The 22,884-nt window shown below is 44.1% G+C and overlaps 4 protein-coding genes across 9 annotated transcripts in view; 2 read left to right on the top strand and 2 right to left on the bottom strand.

Annotated features, from left to right (window-relative positions):
- Positions 1-267, top strand: part of LOC6561296 (membrane-bound alkaline phosphatase) — a 5,443-nt gene extending 5,176 nt beyond the window's left edge. Inside the window, exon 3 of the mRNA XM_001987470.3 lies at positions 1-267. This exon is cut by the window's left edge and continues 176 nt beyond it. Within this exon, the coding sequence (XP_001987506.1) occupies positions 1-160 (160 nt within the window). The 3' untranslated portion in view covers positions 161-267.
- Positions 268-5,067: 4,800 nt separating this feature from the next.
- On the bottom strand, positions 5,068-17,037 carry LOC6561295 (CCR4-NOT transcription complex subunit 1). 4 transcript variants are annotated; one of them, XM_043216420.1, is made up of 11 exons: positions 16,092-17,037; positions 14,664-14,867; positions 14,059-14,592; positions 13,517-13,976; positions 11,892-13,172; positions 10,695-11,459; positions 9,759-10,631; positions 8,008-9,677; positions 6,775-7,946; positions 6,337-6,696; positions 5,887-6,104 (listed from the first exon to the last, which is right to left on the bottom strand). In XM_043216420.1, exons 1-11 carry the CDS (start codon positions 16,194-16,196, stop codon positions 6,035-6,037), a joined length of 7,494 nt encoding a protein of 2,497 aa, XP_043072355.1. In that variant the 5' UTR covers positions 16,197-17,037; the 3' UTR covers positions 5,887-6,034. The 4 variants fall into 4 exon arrangements, with proteins under 4 accessions (XP_032590018.1, XP_032590019.1, XP_032590021.1 ...); XM_032734127.1 differs by lacking the exon at positions 5,887-6,104 and adding an exon at positions 5,068-5,731 and having other exon boundaries at positions 8,008-10,631; positions 10,695-11,480; XM_032734128.1 differs by lacking the exon at positions 5,887-6,104 and adding an exon at positions 5,068-5,731 and having other exon boundaries at positions 8,008-10,631.
- Positions 17,038-17,291: 254 nt separating this feature from the next.
- On the top strand, positions 17,292-19,886 carry LOC6559830 (5'-nucleotidase domain-containing protein 3). Of its 3 annotated transcripts, none has more exons than XM_032734133.2 (7): positions 17,292-17,309; positions 17,747-18,150; positions 18,212-18,507; positions 18,569-18,755; positions 19,068-19,208; positions 19,263-19,414; positions 19,479-19,826. In XM_032734133.2, the coding sequence occupies exons 2-7, from the start codon at positions 17,902-17,904 to the stop codon at positions 19,681-19,683; spliced, it is 1,230 nt and encodes a 409-aa protein (XP_032590024.1). In that variant the 5' UTR covers positions 17,292-17,309; positions 17,747-17,901; the 3' UTR covers positions 19,684-19,826. The 3 variants fall into 3 exon arrangements, with proteins under 3 accessions (XP_032590024.1, XP_001987503.1, XP_032590023.1); XM_001987467.2 differs by lacking the exon at positions 17,292-17,309 and adding an exon at positions 17,318-17,590 and having other exon boundaries at positions 19,479-19,886; XM_032734132.2 differs by lacking the exon at positions 17,292-17,309 and adding an exon at positions 17,398-17,541.
- Positions 19,834-22,764, bottom strand: LOC6559829 (SET and MYND domain-containing protein 4). The gene is made up of 4 exons (XM_001987466.3): positions 22,054-22,764; positions 20,960-21,986; positions 20,171-20,480; positions 19,834-20,108 (listed from the first exon to the last, which is right to left on the bottom strand). Exons 1-4 carry the CDS (start codon positions 22,716-22,718, stop codon positions 19,834-19,836), a joined length of 2,277 nt encoding a protein of 758 aa, XP_001987502.1. The 5' UTR covers positions 22,719-22,764.
- Between the last annotated feature and the right edge of the window lie 120 nt (positions 22,765-22,884).

The raw sequence follows: 22,884 nt of genomic DNA, 5'->3' as shown, positions 1-22,884 counted from the left end.
GGTGCCCCTCAACGCGGACACGCATGGTGGTGACGATGTGACCGTCTTTGCCTCCGGCCCCTATGCACAGTACTTCAGTGGCAACTACGAGCAGACCAATATACCAGCCATGATGGCCAGGGCCGCCGGCATTGGACCCTATGCCAATGTCCAGCCTTAGAGCACAATATGTTCAACTGTCTGTGTATGTGTGTGTGCGTGTGTGTCCTTTATTGTCAATTCGAGTTACAACATGCAATTAAAACTTAAGCGAAACAGCTAAATGCACTTCTCATCACAATTTTCTATTTATACCCATTCAAAATGGTTGTGGTTGCAATAAAGTTGTGGAATTATTTGCAAGAGATAGGCGCAATCTTAAAGCGTATAAAGATCAAACTTGATTAGCAGTGATATACAGTTATCGGTAAATACCAATTTGTTGACTTTCTTTTTTTTGAATAGGGCAATTCGAGAGGATATTTTGTAGTCGATCCGTCTTGAAAATTGCACACTTGCTTTGAATTGAAATTGGTTTTAATTGAATGCCAATTGGCAGCAACAGCAGCGCAATTTCCTGTCAATTCGTTCATAAAAGAGACGGAAACCGGTGAGCTGCTGATGCAGGTGCACAATCAAATTCAATTAACAGTCAGCCTCGCTGCAACTAAAACTCAATCAATCAGTCAATCAACAGGCGTGATTGATAACTTCAAGTACCAAGAATATTTATGAATATTGAGTGGATTGCTGAGCTGAGCTATTGACAGGGAATATAACTTATACACCATATACTCTGTGCTCCAGTTACAACCGATTGTTCCCAGGTGTATTGAGGAGGAGCAGGTGTGCATGCAACAAAAACCAAAACCGCAACTCGCAGTTTGCAGTTTGCAGCAGTTCAGCACTTGTAATTGTGCAAAATCTCGTGTGTGGTTTGGACATTCCAATGACGTGCTGCCGTGTTGCCAGCAGATGCTTTTGGTCATTGTCAACCTTTCGGTTGAGGGGCAGTTGCAGTCATGCTTGACAACACACACACACACACACACACAATTACACATGTTTGCTGCACACACATAAGTTGACAATTTAATTAAAAGTTGCAACTTGTTAACTCACCCGGCAAATTCAGCAGCTGATGCTCATCCAATTTCGCTACTAGTTTATCTATGTATTGTTGATCTTGAACAGAATACAATTTACAATTTATATTGCGCTCAGACAAGAATGTCACGCAATCGCATGCTTAAATAAATATATATATATATATATATTTATCTATATACTCAACTCGTGTGTCAATTGATTTTCTTGGAATGCTATAATTTTTGCAAACATTCCAAAAATGTTTATCATGCTAATTGTGGAATGCTTCGAACAATCTTGCTCCACTTGAGTTGCCAGAGTTGCCATATTTCGCATAGCTCCCTTTAGTATCTGTCTGCCTCTCAATGTGTTGAGGCAAAACGCTTATTAATCTGTCATGCAAATGCAGCTAAGGAACTACTTATCTATATATATGTATATATATGTCATGGTTTGTGACTCGAGAAATAGTTTGATTTACTGTAGTGAAAGTTTGATCAGAAAAGATTTGATTTTCCCACTTATATTTTTGGGCCAGGGAATACTTACAATATAAAACTCTCAAAATAAAATGATTTAAGATGAAAGAACAACAACAACAACAACAACAAGACAAGAAAAGTTTTAAAAAGTTTTCGTTTTATTCTTTTTTTCTTTTCGAGTACTTTAAATAAATTCTATTTATAAACTTTTCATGAACTTAAATAATTGCACAATTTACATTTGGCGAGCAATGTTTAAAAGATATTTTCATATTGTAATGGAAAAATAACCACTGTGCCTATTGAAATTGAGGATACATTGTGCACATGCATACATATTGACGGTTTCAATCCTTTCAGAGAGGACACGTCACAATTTTGAACCATGCAATTTATTTTCGCTTTTGCATTCGCTTTCCAGCTTTTTGATTATTTCCGTTTGCCATTCCAATTTAATAAGATTATGTTTTTAATTTGCGAGCAGAGCAGGCAAAGGACATTCCAACTGGACGCCAAGTTTTCGGGCATGTTTGGCCACTGAAAAGTGGTTGGGGGCGTAAAGGGCAAAGGGTGCGGCTTGGGTGTGTGTGGGGTGTGGGGTGTGGACTGGGGAGGGGAGGGGAGGGGCAGCCACAAGAAAGTTAGTTTGACTGTGTGTGAAAGCCAAAGCGAACTCAAACCCAAAGTCCCAAAACCCACTTGGCCAGTGCAGTGGTGCCTAGGAAACTGGGTCAGCAGCGACATGAGTGCAGAGTGAGCTAGAGCGCGAAAGTGTATGAATGTCTGTGTGTGTCTGAGTGTGTGTGTGCGTGTGTATGGCTGGGCAAAAGATGGAGAACCACACACACTCACACACAGCCGTGCATAGAGAGAGAGAGAGAAACAGAGAAAAACAGGTAGAGAGCTAGAGAGCGTGTCAGCTGAAAAGAAATCCAGTTGTTGTTGGTTTTTGTGTGGTTTCGTGGGATCCGCCGACCAACAAATGTGGTTTAAGCTCTGCCAACTTGTCCATTTCTATTGCATTCAAATAAAGAAGGAGGGGGGTTGGGGGAAATGGACAATTATGCGCAATGCGCATACACAAAATGCTGTCGCTGCCAAGTTGAGAAAAAATACAACAACAACAGCAACGACGACGATGCGCTAGAAAGAAGACAGAGATAGAAAAAATAATGATTGCCCTCGCAGGCAGCATACAGAAAATATGTGTGTCCAAACTAATGGCGCTGACTCAGCCGCAGCCGCAGTCGCTGACGCTGACGCTGCCAGCGAGCGCGAGCTTAACGTGAGCAACAAAAAGCTTCGCTGTCGCTACGCAAAACTACACAAAAACAAATACAGATACATACACAGTGGGCAGCACACGAACACGTGACGCTAGCGTGCGATGTATGTGTGTGTGTGTGTGGAAGCTGTCGCTTTTGCTGCCGCAGTCGCAGCTTTTTAACGAAACTTTCTCGCTCACCCTCTCTCTCTCTCTCTCTCTCTGCCAGTGTAGCGCGCGCGCACTTCTAAGCACATTCAAATTGAACGCGCTTTTTGTATCTTTCGGATACACATTATGTACAACAAATGGCGTGTGTATGTAGGGAGCAGACGCAGGGGATTTTTTTCAGCGCAGCGACTGCGACGTCGACGCCGTACTTAAGTGTGCCACATTTTTTTATGCTTTTTTGCTGCCGTCTTCGCTCGGTTGCCAAGCGCGCACACAATTACAGCTACAGCTACAGCCGCAGCTACAGCTACAGACACAGATACAGATACAGATACAGATAGAGTGTAGATACATACTAGTATTTGTAATTTGTTTTTTCCAGCCTTATGTCAAAATTCATGTGAATTAACTGGCAACGATAGCGATGACTGCAGCATTTCAATTAATGCTGAGTTCGTGTCAATGTATTTACACGTTCATGCAATATAGATACACTTATTTATTTATTGCTATGTATTTTAACAAGCTGCAAAACTCTTTTTCGCCCCTCTATACGTCTATATATATATTTTTTTATCGACATTTCGCTGTTGCCGTCTGTTTACTTAACCTAAATGCGTAACGCGGCCCACCCACCTACCCACTCTTTGTGTGTGTGTGGTGGGGGGTAGGGGTTGGGGGGCTTATGTAAGTCTGGGTGCGGAAATGGGCTACATATGTATCCCGAGAGAAAGAGAGAGCGCTCAAGAGGGGACCGCCCTTTGCCCCAATAAACAAAGCTTTTTTAAGTGTACGCCTACACCCGAAAAAGAAAACCAAGTCGAAAACAATACCAAAAAGACAAAAAGAGGGTTGGGTTGGGTTGGGTTGAAGAGAAACACAATAGTTTTAAAATTTTGCCATTTATACATATATTTTATATTATTTCTCTTAATGTAGTGTTACTTATTTCGATTGTAATGATTATATATATTTATAATTATATATTTCATTTATTTGTTATTACTTTTTTGAACGCATGTACATAAGAATCAGAAATCGTTAACACTTTCTAATCAAAAATTCATTGACATTTGCTGTTAACGCCCTTTTAACTGCAAATATAATTGAAATCGGATGTTTATATATATATTGGTATTGTGTTTGTATGTATGTATATGTATATGTATATATGTGTATGTATATGTGACCCGCCTTGGCCTAATTGCTTATTATTGTACACATTTCAATTCACATGAATTCTCCAAATACAATCAAATGTACATTAATGTATGTGAGGCGGCTTTGTTGCTTGCTATTAAACATTTAATTAACTAAACATAGGAATTTAAAGTTTTTTTTTTGTATTTTTTTTAAATAAATTCACTACATCCACATTTCAAAACTTTAATCTTTGCGCAACTCTGTCAATCATACATATATATCTATACATCATCCGACTCTGATCTCTACAATTGAATACGCAAGTAACAAGGTATGGGTTCCAATGCAATAGTTTGTATCTGTTTCGTGTTGTTCTTTATCAGGTTAATAATAGTAAAAAATTAAGGACTTAAATTGTGCGTGTGCGTTTATATTTATATATATATTTAGTAATACCTATTTGTATAAATATAAGCGCGCACACGTAAGATGTATGTTTAAGAGAGCATCATCAAGCACTTGAAACAGTTTAAAAATACAAAAAAATAAATGAGAAGTAGAAGTTTTGATTGAAAAAATGAAAAATGTCTAAAAAATGTAACAGCTTTACTCGAGCGAGTTGATGACTTGATTTGGATTTGATTTACAATATATATTCTGTTTCGTATTTATAAATATATCTGATGAGTGCATATTTTTTATTAGTTAATTTTATGTTACATGAACATGTTTATATATATATAAGTATATATATATATATATCAATTTATATGTGCCTGTTGTTGCTGCTATGTCCTTTTTTCAGATCGTTGCGGGTATTGTAATTATTATAATTATTATTGTTGTTGTTTTGTGATTGTTGTTTTAACAATAGCAACAACAACTACATATTTACATCGCATTTGTTAGTTTTTTTGCATTTTCAAGTACATTTTGCAATTTTTTTTTTGTTTTATTTTTTTTTCTTCCGTTTATTAGAGATAGTTTTTGTGATTTTTGTTTTTCGTTTTTCATTTGATTTACTTCGTTCTAGCATTATGTTGGGGATACGGGACGACAGCTAATTGCTACCTGAGCCCAGGTATAAAACCACAGGTAAATACAGGAATTTCATTTATAATTATAATACAACTGAATTAAAATTTCCTTAAAATGTTCTCTCATATGGTGTACAAATCTCTCAACACAATTACCACTAAATACAAGTCGCGAATTTATCATCGTATTTAACTGCTGGGAGAACGACTGTTGTCTGTTCTCTTTTCTCGTTATGTTTTTTCTTTCCTCCATTTCTGTTTTTTTATATTTTTTTTTTAGTTTTTTTTTTTTGTTGCGTTCGTAATTTCCTTTTGTTGTTGCTTAAAACGATTTACCTAAAAACTAAACACATCTCCTTAGTATATGTATATTTATAATTGATTTTAAGGTTTCGGCTTCTGCTGCTGCTGCTGCTCCTTCCTTTTTCGGTCTTTAATCGGGTCCGTACCGATTGGTCTCTCAGTTGATGTTGACCTCCTGGCTATCGGTTCCATCGACGGCCATGTTCAGCGGTTGGGTGACATTTGACTTGGCCAGGCAGGAGCGTGCGACGGATTCAAAGAGCCTGCAAAGATCGTGAGAATGTTGTAAGCGAAATCAATCAACTAGCTGCTTAATGCATCACTTAAAATGACTTACTTTCTACATTTATTTTTGAATATTTACATATTTAATTGTTTTTTGTTTATTCAAATTTGTAATATTGTAATTTCTTTTTCATTTGGTTTTAACTTTACAAAATACAATTATAGATCATTCTTTAATATGGGTGGCAGGAAAAATAATGGTGGGTGTGGATGTGGTGGGCGGGTTGTTGGCACATGCAAAAACAATACTTAAAACTTCAACTCTTGCTCTATATTTAATATTATGCTGCACACTGAATGCTGTTCAAAGGCTTAAATCGTTTAAATACAATCAGACATTCACCAAAATATCTGAAAACAAAACGAACGAATGAAATAATAAATAACCACGCAACTGGTGTAAAACAACAACAAACTGAGTATGTGTGTATGGCTGTGTGCTAGTGTGTGTGTGCGTACTATCAAACTACGACTGGAATTACCAAAACTACATAAAAACATATACATATATATCTATAAATATATATATATAGAAACAAACAATTTAAAAATATGTACATTTATAAAATGTATAAGAGCTTACTTGGTAATCTCTGGTGCACAATGAACGAAATCATGATCCCAGAACTTGTAAATGGGATTCTTGATCAGCTCAATGAATGTGATGAGGAGGCCCCATGGATGCGGGCGATTCACGATCAGGCGCTCGAGCAGCACACGTGTGATTTGTTCTTGGATAGCCTCCGAATTGGCCTCGGCAAACAGATGGAGCACCGCACAGCTGAAGTAGTGCGTGTGACTGTTCGGATAGCGCAACTGATTGGCAATGGCATTGAGGAACAGATAGCGACCCTCGGTGTCCAGATCCACGGCCAAGTTCTGGAATATATCCATGTGAGCGCTGTGCGCAATGTTCGATGTGTTCGGCACAAAGTTCTTGTTTCTGTTGCAAAGATTTTTGATTAATAAAATACAATACAAAAACATACATATATCTATTGAATGAAAGATGGAGACTCACCTGATCAGGGCTATGGCCTGGGTGCCCACGTACATGACCAGGGCGTTCATGAGGGTCATATTGTAGCGTGTGCCCGGCTCACTGGTCACTTGTAGATGGCCGCGCAGCTCCGACAGGAATGTGACGGGGGCGCGGGCCTTCAAGTACGAGTCGAGATCCTTTTTGAAGTTGGGCGGCTGGATGTTCATGATGTAGCTGCTGCACACCTTGGGCGCATTGCTGCTATCGGAGAGCATGTCCACCTTCAGATTGGGCGTAAACGGATCGGGCAGGCGCATATTACGCGGAAACGCTGACAGTATAATGTTGCGCATCTGGACGCAATTGGGCGGTATGGTGTCACAGAAACCGAAATGATAGTCGCACAGGAATTCGGGAAAATCGTGCAGCAGGACGAGGAGTACGCGCAGCGTGCCCTTGTAGAGCAGCTGGACGGGCTTGCCCAGTTCGGTGTTGCGCAAGAATGGTGCGAGATATTTGAAGAGATCCTGCAACAGCTGGGCGTAGAGGGGCCAGCCCTTCTGGCCGGGTATCAGCACCAGAATGCGGCCAAGGAAGACGCGATGGGAGATTAACTCCAGCCAGGCGAAACAGAAACCGGGCGCCACAGTCGGACTGAGCAGATGATATGTGTAGGCAAACGCCGACACGATGCTGTGCATCAGCGGCTCGGGCAGACCGTCAGCGGAGCACAGCTCCATGAAGAGCATCATGAAGAAGCGATGATAGCCCACCTGCTGGAAGGCAACGCCACGTAACTCGTGATCCTTGAGCAGCGTGCCCAGCACAATGCCCAGCACCTTGTTGAGCAGATTAATCTTGGTCGTAGGATTGCCACCTTCGCCCGAATGCCGCACCAGCATCGCAATCAAATGCACAAACGCATCAATCCATTGGAATATCTTGTTCTTCACCTGATTAATTGGCATGCTCAGCTCGGCAAACATGCGATAGACGACATCCGTGCAGATGTGCGTCGCCTGCCGGAAGAAGCGTGTAATCAAATCGTCCGTCTTCAGTATGCCGTAGGTGTTCATCTTTTGCACAAAGGTACCGAAATTACGGGCATCGCGTGTCGTCTGCTGATTCTGCTGTGTGTAGAGTGCGACCCAGTCCTTCAGCAGGAATTCTGTCTTCTCTTGCAGACCAGGCGGATCATCCGTGTCGCATGACTATTCAAATATAAATAAATCAATATACAATTGCATAAATCGAAGATAACTCTTAGCTTACCCTCACATGATGCATGCCGGAGTGAATGTAGTGGGATGCGCCCGCCAGATATCGCTCGCCCGGATTGAATGAGCCATAATCGCTGGTGTTCAGATTGCCCGACCACAGAGTCTCAATTGCATTGACAATGCACTCGGGATACCGCTGACGATGCTGTGTGAGCCGGCCGAGCAGCTCAACGGTGGCCATAAACTCATTGTCGGAGACAATGTTAATCGCCCGATCCTCCATGATGAGACGCTCGAGCAGCGCAATGCCAAACGAGATGGCCACATAGTTGTTGCCATTGTCCATGCAGTCGCGCAGCATGCCATCGAACTGATTGAGATTGACAAAGTGCGATGTGATCAAGGCGCGTGCCGCTTCCACATTGTAGCGCACCTCTTCGCGCAATTCGAAGAAGCATTTGGTCACCGCACGCTCCGTGTTCGGTGCACCGAAGCTGTTGTGCAACAGGCTGAGGATGCGCAAGTGAATGTCACGATAGAGTTTCATCTGTTCCATGTGATCCTGGACGTTGATGAGGCCCTCGGTTAGGCCCTCAACGGCCCGTGTTAGCATTATAAATGCCGATTCCTGATCGCGTAGACGTCGTGTGGCCATCAGTGCATTGAGGAGCACGTGCATCTTGTTGGCCTGCAGCTGCAGTGTCGGCACATTGATGGCGGTATTCATGAACGCCTCCATTTTGTTGGCAACCTCGGCATAGACCATGGCGCTGTCATCGTTGGCAAACACATTCGGCACCTGGATATCCTGTGGCTTAGGCACAAACAGTGCAATATCGCGATCGCTCATCTGCTGGAAGCCGGGAATGCTGCGCGCAAACTCTGAATAGACGGCGTACAGTGTGGGCGGCACTGGGCCCACCTTGAGACGCACTGGCTCAGGCAGACGCTCCTGCTGATAGCTCAGGATTTGGGCATCCACAAAACGGCTGCCCTCCTCCCGTGCAATTTTTCTCGTCTCAAAATCTGTCGATAGCCGACGATCGATTTCGAGCGCCGACTTCTCGGCGGATGTCTTCTGGATGAAGGCGCAGACGAGCTCCACATTCTCATTGGCCAGTTGTATGGAGGCGGCCTGTATCTCGGACATGCTTGGCACACCAGTCAGCGCGGCCATGAATGCTTTGTGCAGATTCTGACTGATTGCGCGCGCAATCTCATCCTTGCCGGTGATCATGGCCATGCCAGCTGCCAGATTACGCACCATTTGATGGGCGGCGGTGCGCATGCGATTCTCATCCGCATCCAGGGCGAAATCTTTGCGTATTATCTGCTCGGTGGTGGCGCACGCAATGCGTATACTGCGATCCACAACCGGCTGCAGCCAATCGGTGATTGTGCGCTCGATGGCATTCACGACGATGTGCTTGATGCCCGGATTGGCGTGCAGGAACGGTATATTGGCTGGCAGTACCAGCTGCTGGGCGATCAATTGGAAATTGTTCACATTCACCTCGACGTAGGAGTAACGTGGCTCGGGCGGTGGCAAAACCACCTGGCTGGGATCGGTTGGCAAATTGGGCGAGGAGACGGAACCACCGGGCGCATTCGCATTGTTGTTCATCATTATGGCCTGTGGATCCACCTCAGCGGATGGTGGCGGCGGTGGTGCCTGTTGCTGCTGTTGTTGTTGTTGCTGCTGTTGTTGTTGTACTTGTTGCTGTTGTTGTACTTGTTGTTGCTGCTGCTGCTGTTGTTGCTGTTGCTGCTGTTGTTGCTGCTGCTGCTGTTGTTGTTGCTGATGTTGTTGCTGCTGCTGCTGCTGTTGGGGTGGTGGCTCCGTCGCCTTGGGCTTTGGTTGCGACATTTGCTGCTCGATGAGCAGAGCACGCGTCGGACACTTCAGATAAATGACCGGTCGGAGCTTCTCTAGCTCCAGATTGAGCGTTTTGCACAGCACTTCAATTTCGAATTTGAGGTTGAGCTTGAGATCCGGCTCCTGATGCAGTTCACCCAGCACAAACATAATAGACATTGTCCAGGGGTTTGGGGATTTGAAGACGCGCGATTTGGCCGATGACTCCAGAATTTTGGCCACAAATGGCACCACAAACAACAGTTCCTGCTGACCCTTGTGATAGGCCTCGGCCAGCAGTGATTTGAGGTCCAGGTCCATCTGTAGAATGGGTCGATTGCGACCCAGGGTCATCATGCCCAGCCAATGGCCGAGATTCTTGAGCAAACTGCGATCCGAGAAATTGATGACGCCCTTGTCGGAGCGCAGCAGTACTTTAATATTGCGCAACGTCTCCTTGGTCACATATCGATTGATCTCGATGTTCTTGAGTGCGTCGAGAAAGTTGTAGTAGAGCGTATGAAAATTAAACTCCATGGAGGCGCGCTTGAGTACTAAATACTGCGCCAGCCAGGGCCAATACTCTTTGGTCATGATCTCCTTGATCTCCTCGCATTTCTGTGGTATATTCAGCTGGCTGAGATTGTTGAATATGAAAGCGGTCTTGTCCTGCACGGGTTCCGGCGGCACTGTGACCTTCTCCTCCTGATTGGCCACCAGCAACGTATCAATATTGGTCGCATTCGCAATCGATTTCATACGCGTAGCATGCGACACTGCAACCGGCGGCTTCTGCACATTCTGTGCTGCAGCCATGTTGCCTGCAAATCAATTACGATATGAATTCAGTACAAATTGCACGAGAGTCGAGGGGAATCACTTACCAGGCATTGAATTGGGACGGTAGAGCGGTTCCGCTCCGCCCTGGGCGATTACCGATGAGGGTATGGTGTTGCTCAGCCCAATTAGTTTCTGTGGCGGCGGCTCCTGTCCATGCATGCCGAACTCCACGTATTGGATCAGATGCTGCGGAAATTCGGTAAAGTGCGGTATGGAGCGAATGTGCTCGCAGTATTTGTTGTAGGTGTGCAGACGGGTCTTGAACCGATCCAGGGCTGTCACACCGAAATAGTAGAGCTTGGAGCCCTCCGGTTTGCGCAGTGCATCCAGCACGCAGCGCAGTGACAATCCCAATGCAACAAAGGTCGGCACGAGATTGCGATCGATGATGCCGCCAAAGAGTTGTGCGGTTATTTGCAGCTCCTTCTCGGGATAGTGGGCGAAGAAGCGATACTCCTCGAACAGATTGCGCAGCATGCACAGGAATACCTCCTGTTCGCGGCGATTGGTCGACTCCTTAAAGCGTTGCAGTATGTCGAGAACCTCATCGATCGAGAGCGTCGGATTCGGTTGGTGATTGTAGATGCGCTGAAAGTATGAGTTCGCCTCATCCTCCACCTCCTTGGAAACGGGCATCTGTAGATCGGTCATCACCGGATTGTTCGGATTTGGCGGTGTTGGCGTCGGCTGCGGCCCAGCTGGCAGCATACGGCCGAGATTGCCCACATTCGGTGGCGGTGGCGCTGGGATTTGTATTGGAATGGGCGGATAGGGGTTGGCGCCGGGATTCATTAAACGCGACGGAGATGCTGGAGTAGAAACCAAGTTGTCTGTAGCCGTTCATAAAGATAGGTAGTATAAATGTAAAGCCAAATTACAAAACATGCAGCACCACACACAAACCATCCATCCACCAAAGAAAACAAAACAAAAAATAACCACAAGAATGAATGTTATAGTCGAGAGTGCTCGACCAGGACGAAATACCCTGAACCCAAGGCTTTACCTGCTTGTAAATCTGAATACATGATTTTATACCGTGTTTTTGAAGCGATCCTAATGAAGCACTTACAGATGATCAATTTTGATTCAAAGTAAATTCACAGAAACAAAAAGACAGACAGACAAATAGTTTAAAGCAGCAAGCAGACACAAAGAGGCGGTAAGGGCAGTGTCCCTTGGAGAATATCAATAAGATATCTCTAGTGGACACCACTTGGTTCCCATACTTATATACTTACTCAGCATGTTGCCAAAGTTGAAGGCGCCATTGGGGCCGCCCAGATTGAGGCCAGCTAGATTGTTAGACATGTTGGTCAGCGGATCCATGCCGCCCGGTCCAAACATTTGCTGTGCGTTCAGGTTGCCTGAGAAAGGTTGCTGCGGTTGCGGCGGCGGTGGCACCGAGCCGGGCACAATGCCCGGCCCCGGCAAATCCATGCCTCGATGACTACGCAAAATGCTCGGCGGTGGTGGCACAAGTCCCTGCGGACCACCTGCCTGCTGCTGTTGTTGTTGCTGCTGCTGCTGTTGCTGGGCAGCGCGCGCCTTGTTTGCCATGATAGTTACATTGGCGGCCATTTGCATAATCATTTCGACAATTTCGGGCTGCATGCAGTTGTTGATGCACGCCTGCAGGCAACTGATCATTGTGGTCACGGTCTCGGGCAGAAGCTGTGCCTGCTTGGGCGGCAGCTGATCCTCGGGTAGCTTGGCGTTGGTCACCTGCGGACAGCGGCGCTGCAGCACCTTGATCATGGCCTGCATGAAGGGCTCGCCATGGTCGCGTATCTTATCGCTCAGCCACTTCTCCAGCTTCAAGTATTCGCGTCGCGAGGCCAAACAGGCCAGATCGATGATGAACAGAAAGGAGCGCGCATTGAGCAGCGAGGAGAGCGCTTTCAAATCTTGGGCCAAGTCCAGGATTCGTGAGAGCTTCACCTGATCGAATTCGCTGCCACGCAAATACCATTCGGACATGGCGTTCATTATGGTCGGCCGCAATTGGAAGTTGGTGGAGCTCCAGCCGCTGGCCAGAATCACATTCGAATTGGGATGATTGCCCAGGAACGTGGGCACGAGCTGATTGAACAGATCCTGGCGCAGTGGCGTTAACGGCGGATTTATTTGCAACAGAGCCAGAAACAGTACATCCGGACAGTTTTGCGCCGGGAACTTGAAGAGTTCGTGCACCTGACTAAAGTAGCCCTTGTCCGCTATCGATAGAAGCACCTCAACCAGATGTAGGGACTTCCAGGCAGCGATCTCCTTATTCTCAGCATCGGGCGGAGTTTTCAGCACATCCAGCCCCGGCTGACTGAAGACATAGTCGGCAAATGAGAAAAGATCGGGATTCTTCAGCATGGTTGTTATCAGCGACAATTGACCCTCCGTGTTCGCCCAGTGGCGGTAAATGCATTCCGGTTGCGGAAACAGATTTGACTGTGTGGCCAATCTCAGGATAGTCAGCAGAAGATCTAAACCGATGCGATCCTTCAGCACAAACTCTGGATGATCGAGTTCTGTAAGTATAATTTCAAGGATAATATAATATTTTGTCATTAAGGCCACTAAGCATAGACACGATAATTTTTGCAATGGCTCGTTTTTAAAACCTTATACAAATAATTCTTGAATTAATAAAAAAAAAAAATTTCATTTGGCCAACTTAAGTAAAAAAAAGAAGAAAATAACAAATTACGACTACAAACTAAACAAAATTACTATTATATGATAAAAATAACATATGCGACACTTTAGTCAATCAAGTCAAAGATTGCTCGATTAGAAAATAGCCTGTGAACAGGTCTGATTTTTATGCATATTTGAATATATACTTTTCAACTATCCAATGGTTAAGGCTTACCCATGCAGACATCCTTCCAGTTGAGCTGTGGCACCAGCTCCTTGACCGCCTGGACGAACACGTCTGGCTTCCATGTTTGTGTCGCATCCGTCGTTTCCTTTTTGTCCTTCTTCTCGCTGGCAACGCTGCTGGATTCGCTGTTGCCATCGTTATTGTTATTGCTGGTGTTCTGTTGCGCCGACTGGGAAGCGGAGGAGCTGCTGCTGCCACCTGCACCAGCCTGCTGCCCCTGGCCCGGCCAGAAATTGGCTGGTGTCGGTAGATTTACATTGCAATCAAGCAGCGACGAGTGGCGCCGGCACATGAGTCCAACGATTTTGGCAACATCTTTTGGCTGCAATTCACGGGAGCCGCTGCCGCAACACAACTGATTCTTGCACTCTTCAATGCTCGATGTAAATTCATAACCGATTTCAAGGATTAAATTAATCCAAGATGTGTCCATAATATTATTTTTGCCCTGCAAAATACCACAATATAAATGCAATTATAAAGCTGGAATGAAAAAGAGAATCGAGCGATGTGGGGTGTCATGCACACACCTGATTTGTAAATATTATCTCGCATAAATGGTCATAGATATCCTCAATGCCAACTTCATTCAGATTATCTGCATTTGAGCTGCTCCAGCTGCTGGTGTTCGAATTCGTCGTTTCCTCCTCTGCATCAGTTTCGCTGGATTTGGCTGCCGTTGTCGTCGTTGCGCCCCGATATAATAACGGCGCTAGAACCAATGGCACCAACTCTCGTGGAAACTCCTCGCGTAACTTGTCCAAGAACTGCTTTTCCAGCTGTGGCGTTACGTACTCGCCCAAACAGCACAGCAAATACTGCAGTAAATCAAAGGAGATATCGTGTAAGCCGCTCGCAGCAGCTGCTGTGGCAGCGTTTTGGCCCAAATACGAATTGAGCAGCTCGGGCAAGGAGTTTCGGAGACTATCCCTCGCGCTCTGTCGGAGTTCGGGATGAGAACTGTGGGTCACCGCTAGCGCAAAGATGCACTCGCAAAGTTTGTTAATGCCGGTATGCTTGGCTACCTGTCCAATGAGCTCGGCAAGACCAATGGGCTTCAGACTCTGTGAGAAGTACAGCAGCAGTAAATGTTTAGTTTATTATTGTGGTTATCTATTTGTAGATGCAAACGAACCTTTTGTTTGGCAAAGTGCTGATCGAAGGCAATGCATATGTTGGTCACAAACGAGGAGCACTGCAATTGGCGCTGCAAGTGGGCGCCCAGGAGCTTCGCCTGCAGCTGCGCGTTGACGTTCGGTGTCGGATCGTTCAAGTTGAGTACCGTGAACAGATAGCGCAAGCAGCTGCGATCCGCGTCGACGCCGTAATCTTGGATGAGCTGCAAGCGAAATTCACACAGAGAAGAGAAGAGTTGATGGTGATTAATATACAGAGTTGCACTGGCGATTACCTGAGCATGTTGCCGTGCCCGGGCAACAGAAGTTCGAGATCGATAACTCATGAGCAATTCTTACAAAAAGTTGTCACCGCACAATTATTATCTGATTAATAATAAATGCACCTAATTGTTTTTAGTATTATGTTCTTTTTCTTCGATTTTCATTGCACACTTTAAAATTTTGACAACATACATAGAGAAATTAGGTGCATAGCCAACCAGTTTCACACCGATCAACAAAATACAAAATAATACAAAAACCCAAATAACAAATTCTAGAAAAGCCTTTAAAATACTTACAAACCGAACAAAGTGTACGCAGAAGCGAGACAACAACAGCTGTAACCGCGCAGCTGCTTCACAACAAATATGCAAAACGAAGAGAAGAAAAAAGTGGCATACAAAGTGCTACTCCTCGCTCAACTTGGGATTTTTAGGCCTACAACACCGCAAGGGGGTGAGGGGCAAGAAGGTAAGAGGAGGGATTTATGGCAATGTATTGATATTGGGGGCCAGACGAGGAAAATGTATACATGCAAAACAAATATGAAAGGTAATAACACAATTTCGCTGCTGCTACTGTTGCTGCTTACCACAATCCGAGCTTATACAATGTTTTTTTTTTATGAATTTGGCAATTTATTGCGCACACCAAAAAAACTCATGAATAGACAGTAAAAGTCCATACGCTGAGAAACTGAAGGGCTGGCGGCAGCGCAGCTGGCAGAAAAATTTGTACGCGTTTCGCTTTTTCTTGTGTATCTTTTTTTTGCACAATTTCACAGAAGATTTAACACTAAGCCGCACACAGGAGCGGCATGCACTGTTTATAGTTGTTAATAAGGCTAGTATTGTACATTCTAAATAACTAGCAACTTAACAAAAAAAAGGTAATTTTTACAAGAAACTCGCGCAACGCAGAGAAATTTTCTGCTTTTACACAAACTGTAATGGCGTCGGCAAAAATGCATGTGTGAGCGAAATGGCAATATAGCCGCTGTGTGCGATTAAGTTGGCAGCACTGACACCACTCACGATATGTGCACACTTTGCCAACACTCGTTTACTGTTTCAATGCTATTGCAATTGCTGCTATTTTTGTTGTTGTTGGTGTTATTACTATTTGGTTATGTATTTAAAACAAGGTTAAATGTTAAAACGTACCTGCTTTATTTGCTCGCTGTTCTCATTAAAATTTCGTTTGTTCACGTGTTTGACCAAATTACGTATCTGCGTTAGCGGTGTTTTCAATTGGTTCTCAACGTTCATAATTCTACGTATCAAATCGTTGGTAGAGTGTTCGGTGAGCTTTTTCTTTTCTTTTTGGTGTTGTTTTTGTATCGGCCGTTCTGCGTGTCGTTGTTTCTGACGGACTGAGCGCTAAATTGTGTGCTTGTGGTGGGTGGCGGTGGAGGTGTTGATAACGCCAAAAATTAGTCGGAAATACTTTTCATACGTATTTACCAATACCGATCGAATTGTCTTTGTGTTGGTGCTTGACGTATTTGTTGCTCTCTTGTGTCTTCTTCTTACTCTCGAAGACGTAAACGTAAACTGTGCTGCGAATTTCTTTTCCAATTTGCGGCGCAAATTATTATTATTTAGTATATGTTTTTTCTTCTGTTTTATTATTTTTATTTTTGTTTTCAATGTTTTCGTTTGCTATTTCATGGCACTTGGCTGAGGCCCCCCTTCATAGGGGCCAACAGCAACTCTACATTGCTGGCATCTATTTTGACAACAACAAAATTGTACAAGTCATTATTGGCTAGCTGTTGCTGCGACTGACTATTTATTTGGTTAACTTTTACCCCGTCCAAAATCTTTTGACCAGCACCAGCACACACACGTAATGGAAATGAATGAATCGCACGTACGCACACAGACAGCAACACACACACAGATGCACTGCTCAAAGCACAAAGAAATTTCTTCTGCACGTTTTATCCAACGGTTTTTCGGTAGAAAATAAACATAGAGTGCCTGTGCACTGTTCAAGTTTCTTAATTATTGTGGAAAATTGTATTGTTTTAACGCTTAATTTTGATTAGGTTAATCGCTATTCGATCGCTTTAATTTTGGTTCGTGTCTGTTTCACAATTAGAGATGTACAAGAAACGTCTTTGCAATGTTATCATCGATGTGCAGATTCACGATATTGACAGTGTTGGCAAACGTTGAACATGTGCAAGCAGCTGTTGAATATGTTTAATTAATGACTAAATAATGTTATTATAATGTTAATTTTTTTAAACTGCAATTTATATGAATAACTGCTGATCGTTGCTGTTGCTAACAGTTGCTGAACTGTGTTTCCGTTCGATGCCCCAATAAGCCATCATGCAGTCTGCACGTGTAACACGGTTGTACGACATACAAAAGGTACGTAACAAGCACGCACTTCAGTTAAATTAGCCAATCAAGTTAAATGTGTGCAGCGCGTAGTCCAATTGTAAGTGCATTATTTAAACAAAATGTGGTCACGTGGAGTGCCAGCGCCTCCAGGCGGCTAAAGAGGAGCTCCCAATCACGCTACTTGAGCACCAGCAGCCGAACCGACATCGAATCTGGGCCAGCAGCCGTTACGCACCACGCTCTTATCAATCCAAAAACAGTGAGTGATTTCCAAGAGCTCTACGAAGCAACAAAAAAGAAATTTCAATGTAAGCCTTAGCCAATAGATACAGGCACAGTATATAGCTAAAAACAATCAATAGACAACAATAACAAGAAAAAAAAAAAAAAAAACTAAACTATTTTTAGATGCGTTAAATCGTTAAAGCTCTCCACATATTATGTGATTATTCTGTTTGTTTCAGCCAAAAAGCTGCCAGTTGATGTGCATCCAGATGCCGTATTTGCGTGCAATGAACTCGACCTCAGCGAGGTGCAGGTCTATGGCTTCGACTATGATTATACGCTGGCCTGCTACAAGCCCATATTGGAGGATTTACTCTACAATTTGGCGCGTGAAATGCTCGTTAAGCGCTTTCGATATCCCGAAGAAATTCTCGATCTCGAATATGAGCCAAATTTTGCAGTGCGCGGATTGCATTATGATGTGGAGAAGGGTCTGCTGGTGAAGCTCGACTCGTTTCTCCAGCTGCAGCTGGGATCCGTTTATCGTGGACGCACCAAAGTGGGGGCAGAGGAGGTGCTCAACCTGTACCACAATCGTCTGCTGCCCATTGCGTATGTGGAGGGTCCAAATAGTGGTCACAGGGTATGCACTTCTAATCCTCCTACAGAAATCCCTTTGTTAATTATCCCTCTGCCAATCGTAGCACAATACAAACTCGAAAATGGTGCAGCTGGCCGATCTGTTCTCGGTGCCCGAAATGTGCTTGCTGTGCAATGTTATCGAATATTTTGAACGCAATCGAATCGATTATAATCCAGAGATTGTGTTCCACGACTCTCGCACCGCGATGGGCTCGTGTCATCCCATAATGCATGCCACCGTTATGAAGAATACGGAAAAGTACATTCAACGCAATTCCAAACTGGTGGAATATTTTAAGAAGCTGAAGCAGGCGGGCAAGAATCTCTTTCTGGTGACCAACAGTCCTTTCTCATTTGTGTAAGTTCTGCTCGCACCAATATGATCTGTAATCTGTAATCTATATCCAATATCTCATTAGCAATTGCGGCATGACTTATCTTGTGGGCGAAAACTGGCGAGATTTCTTCGATGTGGTCATTGTGCAGGCTCGCAAACCCAAATTCTTTACCGATGAATCTCGCCCAATAAGGCTGTATGACGAGAAAACCAAATCGCATCTGTGGGATCGTGTTTTCAAGTTGGAAAAGGGAAAAATCTATTATGAGGTAAGGCTAAGATAATGTTCGACACGACTACGTATGAAATCATTATGGAGAAACGATATTTTCCAAGTGTTGATCATATATTTTTTTAATTCAAATGTTATTAACAATTGCGTCAAATGAAAATGGAATTTATAGAAATTCGATTTATATGATATCAAGCATTTTAAAGTTGTCAGAGATCAGTTTACCCCGAAAGCCTGCACCTATTAAAAAAGCTGTGCAAATGTTCAACATAATAAATAAGTTATACTATCGGCTATATACAATTGGCAAATCAAGCAATAATCTAATACATTTCCTATTCCCCTGCAGGGCTCAGTGCGACAACTGCAGGAGCTGAAAGGCTGGCGTGGACACTCGGTGCTCTATTTTGGCGACCATCCCTACAGCGACCTGGCGGATGTGACCCTAAAGCACAGCTGGAGAACAGGCGCCATAATCAGCGAGCTAGCTGTGCGTAAAAGCTAAAACGAAATCTCGATCTATTTTAACTAACTCCAATTGCAGCATGAAATCAAGACATTAAATCGTGAGGATTTTAAGATGAGCGCCAATTGGCTGCAAATGCTGACACAGCTGATCGAGGACACCCAGGACGACGATAGCGAGGCGGCTCAGGTGAGCCTGCGTGCCTGGATGGATGAGCGTGATCACTTGCGGTATGCCAAAGCACTTTAAACAAGCTAAAACTATGGAATTAAAATCAATTTAAATGAATTACAGCAACAAAACAAAGAACGTGTTCAACGAACAGTTTGGCAGCGTTTTTCGCACGTATCACAATCCCACGTATTTCTCGAGAAGATTATTCCGCTTCGCTGACATCTACACCAGTGACATAACGAATTTACTCAAGTTCTCCACATCGCACACGTTCTACCCACGACGCGGTGTCATGCCACACGAATATGCCTCACATTTCATTTAAGCCAAAGAGCTATCTCGTTCACTCTCTCTATCTTCAACCCGCAGCTAGTAGACAAATGTATGTAGTTTTAGTTCAAAAAGTGCCAGTGTTTCTTGTTGTTTAGCTTGAACCTTAGAGAATTTATACATATAAATATATATAGTATGACTGTTAGTCGAATTTGCATAGCTGCTCAATAAAATCGTTGTAATAGTTGACAAAAATCACTTTTGTTTCGCTGGGCAAATTGTTGAGAGCTGCTCGCATCGTCTTCAACTGCGGCACGCTGCATTTGTGCTTGCCCCAGGCAATGAGATCAAAGAGATGCGTCAGCTTGGTCATATACTCGAGCGAGTTGATGCCATACTGCGCCGCAGTGCCCGCCAGCTGGAAGTCAATGATGCGCGCCAGCTGGCCATAATCCAAGTCATCCAATGTGACGCCGTCTGTGGAGTGGGTTAAACAATTGATATTTATCTCCACGGGATTACGCACAGTATACACTAACCTTCCTTGACTGCAAAGCAGGCTACAATCAGCTCATTGGCCAGGCTTAATTTTAAGCTATGATAGTCCAGCAGCCAGTTATTGAGGTTATCAAAGGCTTTGTACAAATTACGTCGTGCCTCCGACTCATGACAGTGCTCCAGCAGCGCCAGAAACTGATCGTACCACGTTGTCAATTGTGGCGTTTGACATGCGCTGCAGCAGATGCCCCCATTCCCGTCTGGCTGCAGCCACCAGCTGAGACTGCTTTGGTTGGGCACAAAACTCTTTCCACATTGCGTCCTCTCGCAGCGATAGCGATGAAATTTTAACTGTGGAGTAAAAAAGAGATTTTAGCATGGAATTGCATAATTTTGGAACACTTCGCATATAATATTAATCCAAAATTATATTAAATTTATGATATTTTGTTTTTGATTCCATAATCTTTATGGATCTCTACGAAATTGATATTTTTGAAAACAAGATAAGGTAAACCAAAAATTCAAAATTCATTAAGTTCGACTTTGCGACATTATCAGTAAAAAAAACTAATATGTTCTTGATTCTACTCTAATCTAAAGAGCAACATATTTATAGATCTCTACGAAATAGCTACTTTTGAAAACAAGATAAGGTATACAGAAAATTCAAATTTCTTTGCGACTTTGCGACTTATCAAAATAAAAATGAATGGAAAATTTGAGCCGATTCAATGATCTAAAGAATGATATGTTTGAAAACAAGGTAAGGCATACAAAGAATTCAAGTTATTGAAAGGTTACCACTGTAAAAACCAACTATAACGCACATAATCCTGATCCGGCTGTACACGCAAGCACTTATCGCAGCAGCAAGTAAATTTATAAATGCTCTCCAGTTGTTGCCGTCGCTGTGCACACATCGAGTTCCTGTAGTCCAGTGTGTAGCAATTGTAGATCTCCTCACCTGCCTCGATTGGCCTGGTTGCAAAATTGCTGACCACACAGCCATCGAACCGGGTGTGAATGGAGGGCGCACAGGCGTGATTGCACAGACTCAGATATGGCAGATTGATAGCCGTTTGGAGTGTTGACTGGGCAAACTTGTGCAAGCAGCCGCGTCTCAAGTGATGGGGTCCTTGCCAGAGTGCAGGCTGGAGCAGCGGGAACTCATTGGCGGGCAGCGAGCAGAGCGAGATGGCATTGCCCACATGGGCGTTGACAAGCAACTGGCCAGCGCTGCGCAAAATCAAAGCAGCAACTATCAAATGCCAATCCTCAAGAGATGCGGTGCTGCCGCTGCTCGATAACTGGTCATAGAAATGCGTGCATTTGAATAGATAAACTTGCAACAAGTTGGCGCATAGCGAGTGATAAGCGAGCTCTGCTGGGGGCAACTTATCCAGATGCGTTAACATGCCCATGCTCTGCAGAGATTGCGGAGCAGGCGAACAGTTCGCATCGGTGGCAGCCATTTGCATTAGGCGATGCCACAATTCTTGGGCATTTGAGGCGCTTCTTAACTGTGGCAGCCAATCCGGCAGATAGGTGAGAAGCAATCGCATGGCTAGATGCGATACGCCCAGCATGATCAGCAGATCCTTTCGATAGGCCGCACACTCGTAGCTGTGAATGTACTTATGCAGATCACGACAGCGGCGGGAACAGTAAACCACCCGCTGATGACATTGTGGACAGGGTATGGGTGCACACAGCAGGCTGGCGGCGCACTTCTGGCAGATCAGTCGCTGCTCAATGGGCACAAAACAATCGGCCTGCTCCGTAAATATGATGTCGCCTTCGCTGAGTCGCTTCGTGGCAATCATGTAACGTCCTCTGGTACTGGAATCCATCGAGCTGTAAGAAGAAATATATTCAACTACCGATTTGTGGTATTTGATTGGTATTTGCTATATTCTCCTACATTTTGTGTGTGTCTCCAGTTAATTTCTGCAGCTCTTGTGTCGACTCCGCTTTTTGACTGCCTTGCAGCATCTTGAGTTGCTGCTGCAGTTCTTCCAATTTCTGACAATAGCTGGGATTTAGCTGTAGTTGCTCCAAGCAAGCCAGATGTTCGCCCAGCTTTTTCGCATCGCCCAGCTTCCAGGCGCAGTGGGCCTGTCGCATTATGAGCTTGTGCTGCAGCTTCTTGGGATAGCCAAACTCCAGGGCACAGACGCAGTCATCGTAGGCCTGCTCGTAGTAGCCGTAATCCTGCAGCGCCATTCCACGATTGGCGAAACTCAAACAGAGTTCGTCGAAGGCGGTTTCCGCCTCCAGAACTGCTTGTGTATACAGGCGACAGGCGCTGAGCAAACATTCCGCTTGGTCAGCATTGTTTTTACTTGATTTCGTTTTGTACACTCGGTTTCCCTCTTCTCGCAAGGAACGCGAGCGTTCAGCACATTTTTGTCTATCTTGTGGCTGTTCTAAATCCTCCAGCAATTGTGTAGACAGTCGGTTAAAGCGTTGACGCTTATGCACCGGCAGCACACGTATCACCTTAATAGTTTCCAATTCATTTTGATATGTGCCATCGTGTGTAATTAATTCACCTTGTTCTGAGAAGATTTCCGCCAAACGATTCATTTGTTTTCCTTTAAAATGTTATAAATGGACAATCAGCTGATGCAAACATCTGTTCAATTTCCAGAAAACTATGGATACCGGTTTAAATAAGCATCTACGATATGTTATCCTCATGTTCATTTACATTTGCGCCAAATAGTTAGAACCAGCTGATTCGACCTAATGG

The sequence above is a fragment of the Drosophila grimshawi genome, unplaced genomic scaffold (assembly GCF_018153295.1).
Source record: "Drosophila grimshawi isolate 15287-2541.00 unplaced genomic scaffold, ASM1815329v1 contig_1369, whole genome shotgun sequence".
Taxonomy (NCBI): domain Eukaryota; kingdom Metazoa; phylum Arthropoda; class Insecta; order Diptera; family Drosophilidae; genus Drosophila; species Drosophila grimshawi.
The sequence above is the reverse complement of the archived record's forward strand: the minus strand, read 5'-3'. Positions and strand labels throughout refer to the sequence as shown.

Coding starts and splice junctions, on each gene's coding strand:
- LOC6561295 (XM_032734127.1), bottom strand. CDS start 16,196: ATGAACGTTGAGAACCAATTGAAAACACCGCTAACGCAGATACGTAAT. Junction 13,977..14,058: donor AGATAATATTTACAAATCAG/GTGTGTGCATGA, acceptor GGTATTTTGCAG/GGCAAAAATAATATTATGGA. Junction 7,947..8,007: donor CCGGCATGCATCATGTGAGG/GTAAGCTAAGAG, acceptor ATATTTGAATAG/TCATGCGACACGGATGATCC.
- LOC6559830 (XM_001987467.2), top strand. CDS start 17,356: ATGTGTGCAGCGCGTAGTCCAATTGTAAGTGCATTATTTAAACAAAAT. Junction 17,591..17,746: donor AACAAAAAAGAAATTTCAAT/GTAAGCCTTAGC, acceptor TGTTTGTTTCAG/CCAAAAAGCTGCCAGTTGAT. Junction 19,209..19,262: donor CCATAATCAGCGAGCTAGCT/GTGCGTAAAAGC, acceptor CTCCAATTGCAG/CATGAAATCAAGACATTAAA.
- LOC6559829 (XM_001987466.3), bottom strand. CDS start 22,718: ATGAATCGTTTGGCGGAAATCTTCTCAGAACAAGGTGAATTAATTACA. Junction 21,987..22,053: donor ACTGGAGACACACACAAAAT/GTAGGAGAATAT, acceptor TTCTTCTTACAG/CTCGATGGATTCCAGTACCA. Junction 20,481..20,959: donor TACAGCCGGATCAGGATTAT/GTGCGTTATAGT, acceptor TTTACTCCACAG/TTAAAATTTCATCGCTATCG.